Raw genomic sequence first — 15,321 nt, forward strand, 5'->3', positions numbered from 1 at the left:
AATTTTAGAGGCTACCATGACAGTTGCAGCTGTTATTCTGGGGACCGGGACGCTTTTCCCCTCAGGAACCTTTTCTACTGAGACTGTATCGAAAACCTGGTAAACCCAGGGGCCCTTATCATCATCAGTTTCTATGAAGGGTACGATGGCATCACTTACGATGCTCATGTTGTCTTCCCCATGTACTATGTTCTCTTGTCTATCCCACTCAAATTTGACCATCTAATGTAGTGTAGAAGACACCACTTTGGCAGCATGGATCCATGGTCGCCCCAACAGAAGATTATAATACACCGCCACGTCTAACACCTGAAACTCCATGGTGAACTCGACCGGACCAATTGTCAATTCAAGTATGATGTCACCCATTGTGTCTGTACCACCACCATCAAACCCCCGAACGCAGATGCTATTCTTATGAATTCTTTCATCATCAACCTTCAACTTGTTCAATGTAGACAAAGGACAGATATTGGCACAGGACCCATTATCAATCAGTACTCGAGTGACTACCAAATCTTCGCATTTCACGGTCAAATAAAGAGCTCTATTATGTTTTGTACCCTCCACGGGCAATTCATCATCAGAAAATGTCACTCTGTTTACCTCAAAGATTTTGCTGGCAATTGTCTCCTGGTGGTTTATTGAGATTTTTTCGGGCACATGAGCTTCATTCAATATCTTCATCAAAGCTCGACGATGCTCGTCCGAATGGATCAGTAATGACAACAACGAGATCTGGGCCGGCTTTTTCTCAGTTGTTCAATAATGGAATAATCCTGTACTTTCATCTTTTTCAAAAACTCTTCCGCTTCTTCCTCCATCACAGCCTTCTTGACTAGTACTGGATTGTCTTTAGTAGCCCTGGCCTTTATCAACTCTTCGGGAGCAAAACAACGTCCCGATCGCGTTAATCCCTGCGCCTCACATCTCTCTTCCTCAATTTCCTTTCCTTTGTATGTCACCACTACCTTTTCATATTTCCATGACACGACTTTGCTATCAACCACGGGTAATTGAACTACTGGATTTATGACAACCGGTTCTATGTAGGTCCCTTTCAAAACAACCACGAGCGCAGATGATGCCCCTGGTACCACTAACTTGGCTGGCTCTAGCTTCTTTGCGGCGACGGATGACCCTTTCCCTATTACCACCACTGGCTTGTCATCTACCTCTTTTGGCTGAGTTGCTGGCTTTGCCCTAACTGCCTTTTCTTTCTTCTTGGCTTCAGTAGAACGGATCATCATGACCGTCTGCGAGGGCTTTTTAGGCACTGCTCCCTTATATAGCAGTTCAATCATATTGGCCTCATGATGTGCCGGCAACGAGTTTTGATTAATGTTTGGCACCTCCGGAGCCTGTACTTCAATACAGCAATTATCAATAAGTTCCTGCACTGCGTTCTTCAATCTCCAGCATTTCTTAGTATCGTGCCCCGGCATCCCTGAACAATAATCACAGCTGACCGAATGGTCCAGGTTTCTTGGAGGGGGATTTGGCGTTTTGGGCTCGACAGGTGTCAACATTCCCGGCTATTTCAATCTATGGAAGAGAGTGGTATAAGATTCTCCCAATGGAGTAAAGGTTCTTTTGTTCTGGACTTTCTCATTTCTAAAAGTTTGGTTCGGGCGAAAGCCAGCTCCTGGTCTGTAAGCCCTGGGGGTGGATATGTGTCTTGTGGAGGTAGATATGTGTTTTGGGGAACCGGTGCATGCCATTGCGGGTGCGCCGGGGGCTGGGTATATGTCTGGGCGTGATGGACATAAAAGTGTAGCTCTGGTGGTGGATAGTAATGTTGTGGTAGGCCATATGGGGTATACAGATAATTTGGGTGGTGGGGTCTGGGCTGGTTGTAATAGGGTGGAGGGTTGCTGGATCTGGACCAAGTACTAGCTTCAACTGTTGCGACTTCTTCCTTCTTGTTCTTTCCAAGCACACCACCAGTACCACTTTGGATGGCCTGAGTAGTTGCTTTAATCGTAGAATAGCTCATGATTTTATTGGATTTCAAACCTTCCTCGACCATGGCTCCCATCTTCACCACCTCGTTAAAAGACTTACCGATTTCCGTCACCAGGTGCCCAAAGTATGTTGGCTCTAAAGCTTGCAGAAAGTAATCCACCATTTCACTTTCCCTCATTAGGGGGTCAACCCTTGCAGCTTGCTCTCTCCAGCGGAAACCAAACTCTCTAAAGCTCTCTCCGGGCTTTTTCTCAAGTTTTAACAGTGATAGACGGTCGGGGACTATCTCAAGATTATACTGAAAATGACCAATGAATGCCTGTGCAAGATCATCCCATGTGTACCATCTGGCGGGATCCTGTCTCGTGTACCATTCCAGCGCGGACCCGCTCAAGCTTTGACAGAAATATGCTTTCAACAATTCGTCCTTCCCCCCAGCACCTCTCATCTTGCTACAAAAGCCACGCAGATGGGCTACTGGGTCACCATGCCCCTCATACAAGTCAAACTTCGGCATTTTAAACCCCGCAGGCAACTGAACGTCGGGAAATGGGCATAGGTCTTTGTAGCCCACGCTAACCTGGCTGACTAAACCTTGCATATTCCTGAAGGACTGCTCCAAGCTTTTGACTTTGCAAATCACTTCTTCCTGTTCCGCATTCTTAGCCAGTTTCTCAACTTCTTCCGGGATCTTAAAATGGGGTGTATAGGTATATGGCTCAGGAGCTTTAAAAGTGGGTTCAAGGGGATAATATTGGTCATCATGGGTTTGAAACAAAGGCTCGCTGGATGATCTTTGCAGTGTGGCAGGTGGAGGTGCCACAAAGAAAGGGGCAATTGGTGGAGGAGGGTTTTGTTTGGGCAGTGGAGGTTGGGGAGCATAGGAAGTAGTGCCATATCCCTGTGTGTAGTAAGGGAGCTGGAGATGAATTGGCAGTGAGAGGCTCCTGAACCTGAACCAAAGGCGGGATATACGATGGATTGGCAGGATATACTGGTGCCGGATGCCCCTGAGACCAGGCCCGATGCATTTCAGCCATTTGTTGTTTCAATTTACGCATCTCCTCTTTCATAGCGTTCACATCTGTCACCTCAACCTCTTTCAACAGGTTCACAATATCAGATTCCTCTCCAGTCATTTTCAACTTGTTTTTTGATCGGGTGTTATAGGAATGGGTTGCCAGAATGACAAACAACTAACCACCTGCCTGTACTCACACATTTAGACAACAATTCTGTTAGCGATTAGGCTTTATCAGATTGGATAACCGCACATTGGGCATGAATGCACCTATACAGTTAACCATTTCTATTATGCATTTGCTCGACTGCATGCGTCATCCCGACATTTTCTCAGTTCCGACTGTAAACTCCCTCTTTTCTTTTTGTTTCTTCTCTCTCTTCTTTTCTTTCCGCATTCTATCCCTTTCTTGTTTTTCCGCTATTTTCTTTTCTTATTTTTCCATCCTCTCTTGTTTTCTTTCTTTCTTTCTCTCTTTATTTATTTATGGTCGAATCCTATGGAGATTGCCTACGTATCGTGACCCCGCACGAATCAGACCATGCGTAGTTCGCGAAAATAAGTGCCAACAAAAAGGAACATTTTTTGGGAATTTTCAAGTTATTCATTACCACAACATTCTATTACAAACTAAACACTTTGAAATGGGAAATAACAGACTCCAACTAAACTCAAATACAGACTCCGAACATACTAGCATATTTGGACGCAAAAAGAAAACAAACTGACAAACAACAGACTCTAAAATGGAAAATACAGACTCGATCTATGAATACATTAGTGCTTCAAAAGTGGGTGCCCGCGGGGCATCGTTCGGCCTCGCCACGGGCTTAGGTGCCAAATCCCTTTCAAGTTGCTCCAGCTCATACATAATTCTCTTGACATAAATCATCACTGCCGAGAAGAAGGTAGTGCGGGTCATGTCTTCACATGCCCGACATCTCCTAAGGATGGCGTGGGCAATGGTCTCAATCCTGTCTCTTGTTCGACCCTTTTCTATAAGCAATCGCCTTACTTGATTATTGCGAGCCTCCAACACACGAGAATCCTGAATATGCTGGTCCTGCAGCTGCTGTATTTCTACTTCCATTCGGGCCAGTAAATCATAGCAGTGTCCACTTTCGGTCTTAAAAGCTTTAGCTTTCTTAGTGGCTTTATCCTCAAGGGTGACCACTTTTCTTTTCAGACTAGCAATGGTCTTTTCATAATCCTTTTTTAATTATTGCATGTAATGGGTACGTTCTTCTGTTTTTTTTACCCACTGTGCCCGGAGTCCAGCTATGGTGCCTTCGGATTTTTTCAGCTTATCCCGACACTCACTAATTTCCTTTTTCAGCCCCTTTATCAACCGCTCATCCGACCGTCTCCTTTGTTGGTTATTGGCAGCTATCCTCATTTGCTGGATTTGGGCCCTAAGTGCCTCATTTTCTTGGGCCAACCTGTTCTTTTCTCCCTGATCAGCAGCAACTTGCACACTGTTCTCAAATTTCAGAGCTCCAATCTGTTGTTTCAGCTTGCCGATTTCAGTCTGATAGCCTTCTTCTTTTGCTAGCCAACCCCATTGTTCTTGTGATGATTTAGTGAAATCTTGGATGTGGGGTCTTTTAGCTGGCCTCTGATGCTCCAATTCTCTTCTGTACCATGAGAGGTATTCTGGAGACATTTCTCCTTTGGTCCGATCCTGCACACAAGTATCTGCTTGTAGATATTGACATTCATTCCAAATCTCGCGGACTTTTGCTTCGGGAAACTGTCCGTCAGGGCTAATCTAAATTACTTGAGCACTAAGATTTGCCTCCCGTAGCACTGTTTGGCATCTCCCGATTTGTCTCAGAACCCGACATGGAGCATAAGGCTGGATGCTCTTAAGTCCCATCAAAAGAAAATGCGACCTAGCTGCTGGCATGTATATAATTTCTTCAACAGGCAACCATCCCAACGTCCACTGTATCTGACTGTCCTTGAGAGTACGAAAGTATGATATCCACGTTGTTACTCCTTCAGGCAGACTAACCCCGTCAATCCTTGTGTAAAACTCTCCTATACAGGTTTTATTAGACGAACCATAACTCAAGAGCTGGGAACGATGGCATAGATGCTCGGTCATCCACATTTGTAGCAACAAGTTACACCCCTCACAAAAGTTGCCTCCGACTTTGCAGGCAGTGAGAGCTCGGAAAATGTCAGACGCGATCATAGGCGCAAAAGTGCTTTCATCTTGGGTAAGCAAGGTACTGACGACCCCGACTACTTTTATATCAATATTCTCGTCTTTCCTTGGGAACACCAAGAGGCCCAAAAAGGTTATCATGAAAGCCACCCGTCTGTGCTCATCCCATTTTTGACGGTTATTTTTATTGCATAACTTGATGTCCGTCTTGTTGAACCCTCCCATGTGGCCATACCTGTCGTATACGAAGCGCAGAGTGCAGAAGCCTTTTGCCAAATCTGGATTACGGACTGTTCTGGGTATCTTTAATGAGTTTAAAAACTGATGCACCGTGATGGCTCTTGGAGCAACCAGATATTTTCCTCTTAACGGAACCTCAACATTCCCGATGTACCCGGCGATTTCCTCCAGAGTTGGGGTGAGCTCAAAATCTGAGAAGTGGAAGACATTGTGCGCCGGGTCCCAGCAAGTAACCAACGCTCTTATAATATCACCCCGAGGCTTGATTTCCAACAAACCCGTAAGACCTTTCAAATATTTCTTGACTTCGTCTTGTCCTTCTTTGCCTAAATCGTTCCACCATAGCCGCAACTCGAAAGGGATTTTAGTCATTATTGAGAAAGGTTCGTTTTGCATCGTGCTCATCCTGCACATTTATTAAGGTGATTTAAGCAAAAACAAAACTTTTATTTGACTCAAAACAAATTAATTATTTCCTTTTCCAAATTTAAAATGACAGACTCGGTTTTCAAACACGGCCTTTTAGCACTCCTACGAGCGAAGATTTTAAGGCTGTAAGAGTCACCCAATCAAAAATCAAAATGACCAAAAAATGGTCGTCTTTGCAAAGTCAGCCTTCCGGCGTCCCTTTCGGGAACATTCGGCTATTTTTGACAATACGGCATCACCTAACTTATTTACGACGAAAATTGATATTATTATTATTATTATTTTGCTATTTTTTGCAAAGGGGAGGTTGGACCCAATGAGGGTTGCCTACGTATCTCACATCCGGTGAGAATCAAACCTGCGTAATTCGGGCAAAGAAACTAACTATATTTTTGAAAACAAGGCTCTTTCTTTTCATTTTCTATAGTAAAGAAACAAAGACTCTCTTTCTTTTCTTCTTCAACAAACAACTTTCCAAAAATAAAAGACTCCTTTTTCTATTTTTCTTTTGCTTTTAGTAAAATAGACATTTTTCTTTGTCATTTTCTCAAAATTTCGGCAGAGTTTCGACTGTATTTGGTCATTGTTTTTTTTTAAATAATCAATTAACCCCTTAACTGTTATTTCTCTCTTTTCTCTTTTCCTCTTTTTCTCAATTTTCCAACATTCCCGAAATTCAAAAGCCGGTAAGCATGCTGGTTCGAAACAAATATATGTACAGAACAAATAGAATGCATCAGGATGGTCTTTTCATTTCAGGTTGCTAGCCCTAGACGTACCCAACCCCTGTGTTGAGTCCCCTAAGTCAAATGCAGCATGATGCAATTAAACGCTCCTACTAGCGATCCGACATGAAGTCAAGTTATTCTAGGTTCAAAACCTGGGTATGTGTTCTAAACAGTGCACCCGAGCGGACAACTCGAGTCGAGGAGGGGGCAGCGTACCGGGGACCCGCGAGATCGTCCGGCTTTGCAACTTATCCGAGCCTCTTTTTTATTTTAGGGTATGACAATAACAGAATATGGAGTATCAACCAGTAAGCACATCCCCAGAGGTGAGAAGAGAAGGGTTTCGGCACAGTTTTATATACAGTTTATATAATATCAAAGCATTAAAGCATTTAGCATATTTAGCATGAAACATGTAAAGAAATCAGATAAAGCCAACATAACAATTACTCTAAGCTCGAATTCTTAAACCCTGAACCAGAGATTCTAGGTTCGATCCCCAGCAGAGTCGCCAGAGCTGTCGCACCTCCTTCTTCACCTACACCCCGTAAGGGCGTAAAGGAGTTTTTCCAATTAAAGGACAATCGGAATGGGATTTAGTTATTAATTATTCAGAGTCGCCACTTGGGAGATTAATGGTGTCCCAAGTCACCGGTTGAATCCCGAACCGAGGAAAATTATGACTCTGTTAACAGTCCGCGAACCTGAAATCTGAGTAAGGAATTCTGTTAACTCGAGAGAAAGTGTTAGGCATTCCCGGGTTCCGTGGTTCTAGCACAGTCGCTTAACTGTTGTATTTGATTTTATCTGATTTTAATACATGCTAGCTTGTGTGCTTTTTATTCGTAAACCACTTTTGTCATTATTTTTAAAAGAATTGCAACGTCGTGAAAACGCGTCTCGAACCACGTCACAATCAATGCACCCGTGGTTGTTAACACATTTCGACTTCGTTGAGATTTGGATTTGGGTCGCATCAATGCGCACCCGAGTTTAAGAAGATAATTTTATTAAAATCATGCCTAAAGAATCTAACGCGTTGTTATCTTTGGGGGGGGGGGGCGTGAAATTCGCTAAACGGCCCATCCCGAATTCTAAGTAATTTACTATAGACATTTAAAGAGGCCCCCACAATTTATGCATTTTTATTTGGCGGGGCTCACCTCATTTATTATTTAAAAGCTAATCCTAAAGCTAACTACAATTTTCTATTCACTTTGTTCCTAATAATAAAGAAGAAACCCTAATTAATTAGCAAGATATCCGAAATGGATTCAGGCCAATTTTATAACACTAATGGGCATTTGTACAAGCCCAAGCGTAATCAAGGAGCCTAAAGTGAGACCCCATGATCTCCACATGAGGCTGCAAGTGAAGCTTATGAGGCCTGGGCCTTGGGGCAACGGTCCTGTTCAACAGAAGGCGCCAAGTGATTTTAGCTACGCAACAGGCCCAAAAGCAACTCAACATTTGGCCTTAAAAGGAAAAATTCGAGCAGGGACGGGAGATGTAAGCCAATCCAGAATGGTTTTCAACCTAATAGTGACTATCTACAATTAATCCAATCTTTTTTTAAGAATGAATGAGATTGCAATTTTCATGAATAACAAGGCAGCAAAGTTTTGACCTTTCACAGTTCAATTTCATATGGACCGGGCTAGCTGCATTACTTCCATTATTTCAAATTAACCCTAGGCTAGCATGAAATTACTAAACTAACATGAACCATTCTATTAAGTTAACGTGAGATCAATCACAATTAGTACTTAACTCAAAAAGCTCATGTGAATCTGAGAAGTAACAATTTAGCCCAGTTAATACAAAACCGGCACAGATCTAACAATATCAGTGACTTAACTCCTTAAATAACATCACTTCCAACTCGAACTTAGACAATCTTACAATTAATACTCATGCCTTTCTGAACACAATCCACATATTCTAATTAGTACCAATAGCGATTGTCCAAATAGTATTTCCAGAATCGGTCATAATTTGTGCTATCTTTGAAACTGTGAGAGTTAACTAACGCCAGAAATTATTTCAATAAGCACAAACACCCAACTAATAGTTCACATGAACAAACTCAATCCTAACAGTTCATCAGTTCATTACAGTCCAAAATCATTACAAAACTATAATGAAAGCATTGAAACCACTGGAAATTTCAACAAAATATGCTTCCTCTTCATTTCATTTCAGCTGGAGATCTACATAGTATCGAGTTTCAGAACATGTACCTGATATTTAGAACACAAAAACGAAGAAGAAGTGGAGCTCAGTAGCACCAAAGGTCACACAACAGCTCAAAATTTGAGTTCACAGCTTCAGCAAACAGATCAACACTATCCAGAATTGCATTCAAAGAAGGACAGTACCAATAGTAAACCAAATAAGCTTGAAAAATCCAACAGACTCAGAATTAAACCCAGGACAACTTCTGAAATCAACAGCCAATAAAACCAGCCTAAAATAGCCTCAATTGAACCCAAACCCACCCGGTATGCACCCAGGAACCTCCAGAATGTCTCAGTAAACAGATTATATGTTAAATGATGCAAATCAGACACTGAAGCTCAAAATCAACTTGAAACTTTCAATGGAACAGTTTTTTTTTTATTTTCTCTAGTTTTTCTATTGTTTTTGGTTTTTTGAAGACCTAGATCTAGAATTTGGATTTGAAATTCAAAATTTGAAACTCAGATACACAGAAATGATTTTTGGGGGAAATTTTTGGGGTTCCAACCTGCTTCATTAAGGCACTTAGGCATGCCTTTTATAGGCAGAACTCAAGGCAACCCTTATTTTCTGTTTTCTATGTCAGTCCCTATCTATTTATTCAATTGGTCCTTTATTTTCTAACTTGTTACCCAAGTAATCCCACTAAAATTATTGAAATCTACACTAAAGTACCACTCTAGAAGGCCCTAGAAGATTCTAGTTGCAACTACCATGTGCTGCCCAATCCTAAATGTCTAAACTACCCCTGAACTTAAACTAAAACTACAGCTATAACCAAGACAGTTTCTTAAGCTCTGAATATACCCCAATTTAACTCTTGTTGAATCTATCGATTGAACTCAGCATTAATGACCAAACTAACTACCAAACGATGACTAATTAAACTGAAACTGAACTAACTAGTGATTAACCTAAACTAAGGAACACCAGAAATTTATTCAAACAAAACTTAGTAAAACTAATTAACAAATTATCAACGGTTTAACTAAAAATCAAACTAAAATCAGGAATTGGAACATATTAAAATCAAACAAACAACTAGACTTAATCAAAACAAATCAGGACACAAGATTAAAACAATATTGACAAAAATTAAAACGCAAATTAAACTAGACATTAACCATGCAGAAAATCAGAAAAGGAAAAAGAATTGAAATAAAAGAAAATGCCAACAAGAACTCACTGACAAACAAAGAGCTCCGGCCAGTGGATGTTTCTCCAAATCCCCCGAAATTTCTGACCCGTAATATCCCTAACCATGTGTTTTTCATAAGAAAACACCTGGTTAGGGCTATTAGAGTCTGAAATCATGAAGACTTTGCATTAGGGTTTTGGTCGGAAACCTTTGATTTGATATTCGAGCTGTTCCAGGTAGATTCGAGAGACAGGGCTATGGGGGTTGGGTAGAGGAGGCCCAGGCGGTCACATGGTGTTAATTTGGTGGTGATTGGGTTACTTTGGGTTTTGGCCGGAAATTCTTTGATCGAGGATTCGCCGAGCTAGGGCTGGATATGAAGGAAACGGGTGATGGATTCATGACGAGGGAGAAGAGGAGGTCTCGTGGTGTTATTTTAGTGGTCGATGGCATAAGTGGTGTTCGCCGGCGGTGGGGTTCTGGCGAAGTAACAGGGGGTACGAGGAAGATGAGTTATGTTTTAGGGTTTGGGAATATATCGGACATATTTATCAAGTTAACAAGAAAACACCACAGCCGTTGGATTAGGGAGAATGAAGGGCTGGGATTGATTTGCTGTGAAACGACGTCGTTTGGGCGTCTCTGGAGATGGGTCGTTTGGATCGGGTGGGGTTTGGGCCTGGGTCGGGGAAAGAAAGAGAAAAAAGATGTTGGGCCTGGGTGAATCAATTGGACATGGCCCAAATCGTGGGCAGCCCTTTCTCTATTTCTTTTTGTTTTCTTTTTCCTTTTCATTTGTTTCTTTTATCTATTTTTGTATTTTATCTTGTATATTTTTTGTATATTTTTTAATTTTATAAAATAAAATATAGTCCTAATATATTTCAAAATTAAACTAATTGATTTCTAAAATTATTTTAAAAACTATTTCGGGACGAATTTCACAATTAAACAATTAAAAATGCAAAATTGAACTATTTTTGTTATTTTCTTCATATTTTGTTCTAAAACAAATTAACCCCTAATTAATACTAAAATATGAAATTAGATCCTAAATGCAAATGCATATTTTGTATTTTTCATATGAATTAAAATGCACAGATAAAATGCAACAACTAACAGAAAATGACATCAAAATTCACAAAAATTGTAAAATAATAAAGAATATTTTTGTTTGAATTTCTGGGAATAATTTGCTTTGGGCAAAAATCACGTGCTCACACAGAGTATCAGCTTGTGATACTGCCAAGGAAATATGGGAAGCCTTACAAACTGCACACGAAGGAACCACTCAAGTCAAACAATCCAAGATCGATATGCTCACCACTGAATACGAGCTCTTCAGGATGAAGGATGATGAGTCCATACAAGATATGCATACCAGATTCACCTCCCTCATAAATGGGCTCCACTCACTTGGAGACGTCATTCCCAAAAACAAGCTTGTAAGGAAAATTCTAAGTGTTTTACCTGGGTCTTGGGAAAGTAAGGTAAATGCCATCACAGAAGCTAAAGATCTACAGACTCTGACCATGGATGAGTTGATTGGTTATATGAAAACATACGAGATGAAAAGAAAGAAAGACAATGAAAGAAGAGAGCCTAAGAAGGAAAAGAACTTGGTGCTTAAGGCTAAAATGAGTGATTCAAGTGATGAAGAGAGTGACATGGCCTATCTTACTAAGAGATTTCAAAAAATGGTTCGAAGAAATGGTGGCATACCAAAGTGGGGCAGTTCAAGCAAAATAAGAAACAACGATCTCTAGCACAGATGTGGAAAGCCAGGGCATTTCATCAAAGACTGCCCTCTCGCGAAACAGGAGCAGTACAAGCAAAATCCTAACAAAGCTGGAAGAAGGAACCTGGTTCCAGAGAAAAGATTCAATCGAAAAAGTGCTGCAAACAATATTGTTAAGCAGACTCTTGCTGTTTGGGGAGACTCCTCAAGTGAATCCGAAAGGGAATCAGATGCAGAATATAGTTCCATGATGGCAGTGGAAACTGAAACAACAAAGTACGATTCACTGTTCGCGTTGATGGCTCAGTCAAATGATGATGATGAAGAAGATGAAGACGATGAGGTAAACTTCAGGGATGTTCAGAGAAATCTGAAATCCTATTCCTCTAAGAAACTAAGGTCTTTATCAAATGTCTTAATTGACACTTATTATAGTCTTGTAAATGATAAGGAGATCTTGACTGAAGAACTAGGGGAGGCCGAACAATCTAGAGATGATCTAGTGATCTGTGTAGTGGACTTAAAAGAGACCATAGCTAATCTTGAACTAGAGAAGGAGGCCCTGAATGAAAAAATAACTAGTGTAGAGAATGAGAGAAACGATCTGATGGTAGCAGTTGTTGATCTAAAACAAACAATAGAAGGTCTTAACAATGAAAAATACACCTTAGAAGAAAAAATTGCCTCCACTGAAGAGGGAAGGGATGACCTTCTAGTGATATGCGTTGATCTAGAGGAAATCATTAAGGGACTCAATAGAGAACATAGGAATGTAAGTCTTGGGAAAGGGAAGGAAGTAGCCAGTGAGTGGCACATCTTGCTCGAAAAAGAGTTAACCGTTGTAAAAACTAGTCTCTGCAGTGAACTCGAGAGGAATCAGCAACTCCAAACTGAGTTGGAGAAAGTAAGAAATGATCTTGAGAAATCCCTGAAGTGGACCTGGTCCTCAGATGCTATCACTATCATGTATCTCAACAATAGTAGGAACAAGCAGGGCATCGGGTTCCAAAGGGAGAAAACTCCCTACAACCCACATAGCAAGTATGTCACTGTACCTGATAACTGGCTATGTACCCACTGCGGAAACAACGGGCATTTTAAAGAAAATTGCCAGGCCAGGGTTCAGTCTACTCAGAAGAACAAAACGTTTGCTGATAAAGTGACTACTAGCAAATGACCAGGTTCCATTCGCAAAAAGCGGATATTGCCTGCGTGGACCAGGAAATCCCTCATTCATCCTTTTTATGATAACAAGGGACCCCTAGTTTGAGTTCCTAAATCTAACCCTTGATGTGCATGAGCGGGGAATAGTGAGAGGGAGTGGACTATGATGGACTATGGACAGAAGATGCTCAAAACACACAGCTGAAGAACATCATGAATTTCTTCTCACTGAAAGTCCTGCAGGAAAGGAATGTATCCTTGAGAAGAAAGTAAAGGGTGCATTCTCCGTGAATGAAAAGGCAGAAAGGTTCCTTTTTGCACTTGAGTGGGAACGAGCACTATGTGAATGACCTAAAAAATGTTGTTATCAATCCGATAACTAGCCAAGTAGTATCAATGAACAAAGGAAACAAGATCAGTCACTCATGCTAATCATCAAGTGGAGAATGAGATGAGTAAAGTCACAACCATAGGATGAAGGAGTAGTATATGCAAATTTCTCACCTCCGAAGAAACTAACTCAGCCGGACCTGGTCCGTGGTCTGCCAAACTCAAGCGTCACCTGGACATGAGTTCACACAAATGATGAAGGAGGAGGAGAAGGGATCTCACACAATTTCTCAAACTCCAAGGATTGCATAACCAAAATGGCGTAGCTGAAAGAAAGAACGGATCTGGAAATTGTTGCATGGACTGTGCTCATTGCCTATGGAATCGCCAAGAAACTTCGGGCAAAATAAATGAATACTGCTCTCTCTTTGAGAACAGGTGTCGGACCAGGTCCCTCCTAAATCAAAATTCACTAGGAGCTGCCAAATTGGAAGAAAATGCCTTGCTCTTGACAACAGGAAGGATAAACTTAGGAAGCTCAATGCAAAAGGACGAGCTAAGGAATCTTTCTAGGGTACAATCCATAAAACAAGGCCACAGGGTCTCCAACAAAGGAAGCACCAAATGGCAGGAGATGCTCATGGGGTATTTAACAAAACACTCTCCCTTGCCAAGAAAGAAACCGTGAGGATTAATATGATGAACCAATCCTGCCTCTGGGAAATATCTGAGGCTTCAAACCAGGAGGATGATAAAGTAAGCAAGATGAAGGAGACTGGCAAAAGACAATGCAACATCATCCTCCATGTCTCACAAAGACCTGGTACATCACTTGCTACCACTAAAGCTGAAGGAAGAAGTAAAGATGCAACTCATGGCACTACACAAGTAGCAGAACACAAAGTGTGGGAAATCAAATTAATCTCCATATCTCTCTCTTCAATCAACTTCTATCTCACATTGGAAAACCATAGTGCACCTGACATGATTCATGCCTCATCTTCTGGGAGACAAGGAAGCAAAACGAAATGACCTCATCAACAACTGGAGAGAAATTGCAAACACATTGAAGGGTGAGATCCTCTTCTGAGAGTCAATATGAAGAATGGATTGATCGGTGGAAAGCATTGCAGAACAAAAGACCAAAATCCAGATATTTGCATCAAAGCCTCAAGTAGTGAATATTTCGAATAAATCAAGGTGAAGACGGGGTTACAAAAAATCTAATGAAGAACCTGATCCTCAATCTATTGATTGTGTAAGACTCCGTCAGGTAAAGGTAGCTAAAGTGTTTTTTGACCAAGCCTAACTCACATCAATACCATTGTAGGTAAACACGTATGACGATCATAGAAGCTAAAGGTACAGTTATGAACTGCAAGAGGGGGGCTGCTAAAATCTTTTTCAAAAGATTGCTCTGGCATCTGGTTCCTGCATCTCAGATTAATAGTAATGTGCTTAAATTTTGCATGCCCTTCCTAAACAAAAAAAATTAATATAAATATCTGTAATTCAATTGCCACATCATCCAACTTTTTAACGTCTGTGTGTCATGTCTTGTCCGTCAAATCCCTTCATCCCCTCTGCACGGCAACACTTCCCACAAACCTACCGCCGTTTTCAGAACTATTCAGAACCTGTTTCGCTCTCCACTCATTATTAGTTCTCCTTCCAATAAAACTTTCTCTCTCTCTCACTGCAAGTCATGAACCTTCATCTTCCGTGTATAGCTAGGATCCTCTTCCCTTCTATCTCTTTCTCTCTCTACTCGTCTACTAAGTACTCATCTAATGGCGATTGAACAATCTTCTCATTCCCCCGTTATTAACATTGCTCCCACTTTTTCATTATCAATGAAATCATTCCCAGAACATTATTGTTTCACGCCTTCTACCACCTTACACACTTCTGGTTCCTCCTCCACCCCTATAGTGTTTCCATTTCTAATAAACCATGTTTACCACTATTTTGAGAATCCTATGTCTAGTCAATCCTACGATCTCATCAAAGACCACACATGAGGTCTTACTCCTCGAATATCAGAAGCCCTTGAGGATGATCCTAACCAGTACCTGAACACCTCCATGTTGGACTCAGTGACTCTCAAGGAGTCACCTAAAAAGGAAGCAACTCATAATATTATGGCTATATCTGCAAAGA

At 41.2% G+C, this 15,321-nt stretch overlaps 1 protein-coding gene across 1 annotated transcript; it reads left to right on the plus strand.

Annotated features, from left to right (window-relative positions):
- The first annotated feature begins 11,245 nt into the window (after positions 1-11,245).
- On the plus strand, positions 11,246-12,844 carry LOC138873833 (structural maintenance of chromosomes protein 3-like). Its single transcript, XM_070152313.1, has 2 exons — positions 11,246-11,629; positions 11,750-12,844. The coding sequence occupies exons 1-2, from the start codon at positions 11,246-11,248 to the stop codon at positions 12,842-12,844; spliced, it is 1,479 nt and encodes a 492-aa protein (XP_070008414.1).
- Positions 12,845-15,321: the final 2,477 nt, after the last annotated feature.

Source organism: Nicotiana sylvestris, chromosome 7, assembly GCF_000393655.2.
Source record: "Nicotiana sylvestris chromosome 7, ASM39365v2, whole genome shotgun sequence".
Taxonomy (NCBI): Eukaryota; Viridiplantae; Streptophyta; class Magnoliopsida; order Solanales; family Solanaceae; genus Nicotiana; species Nicotiana sylvestris.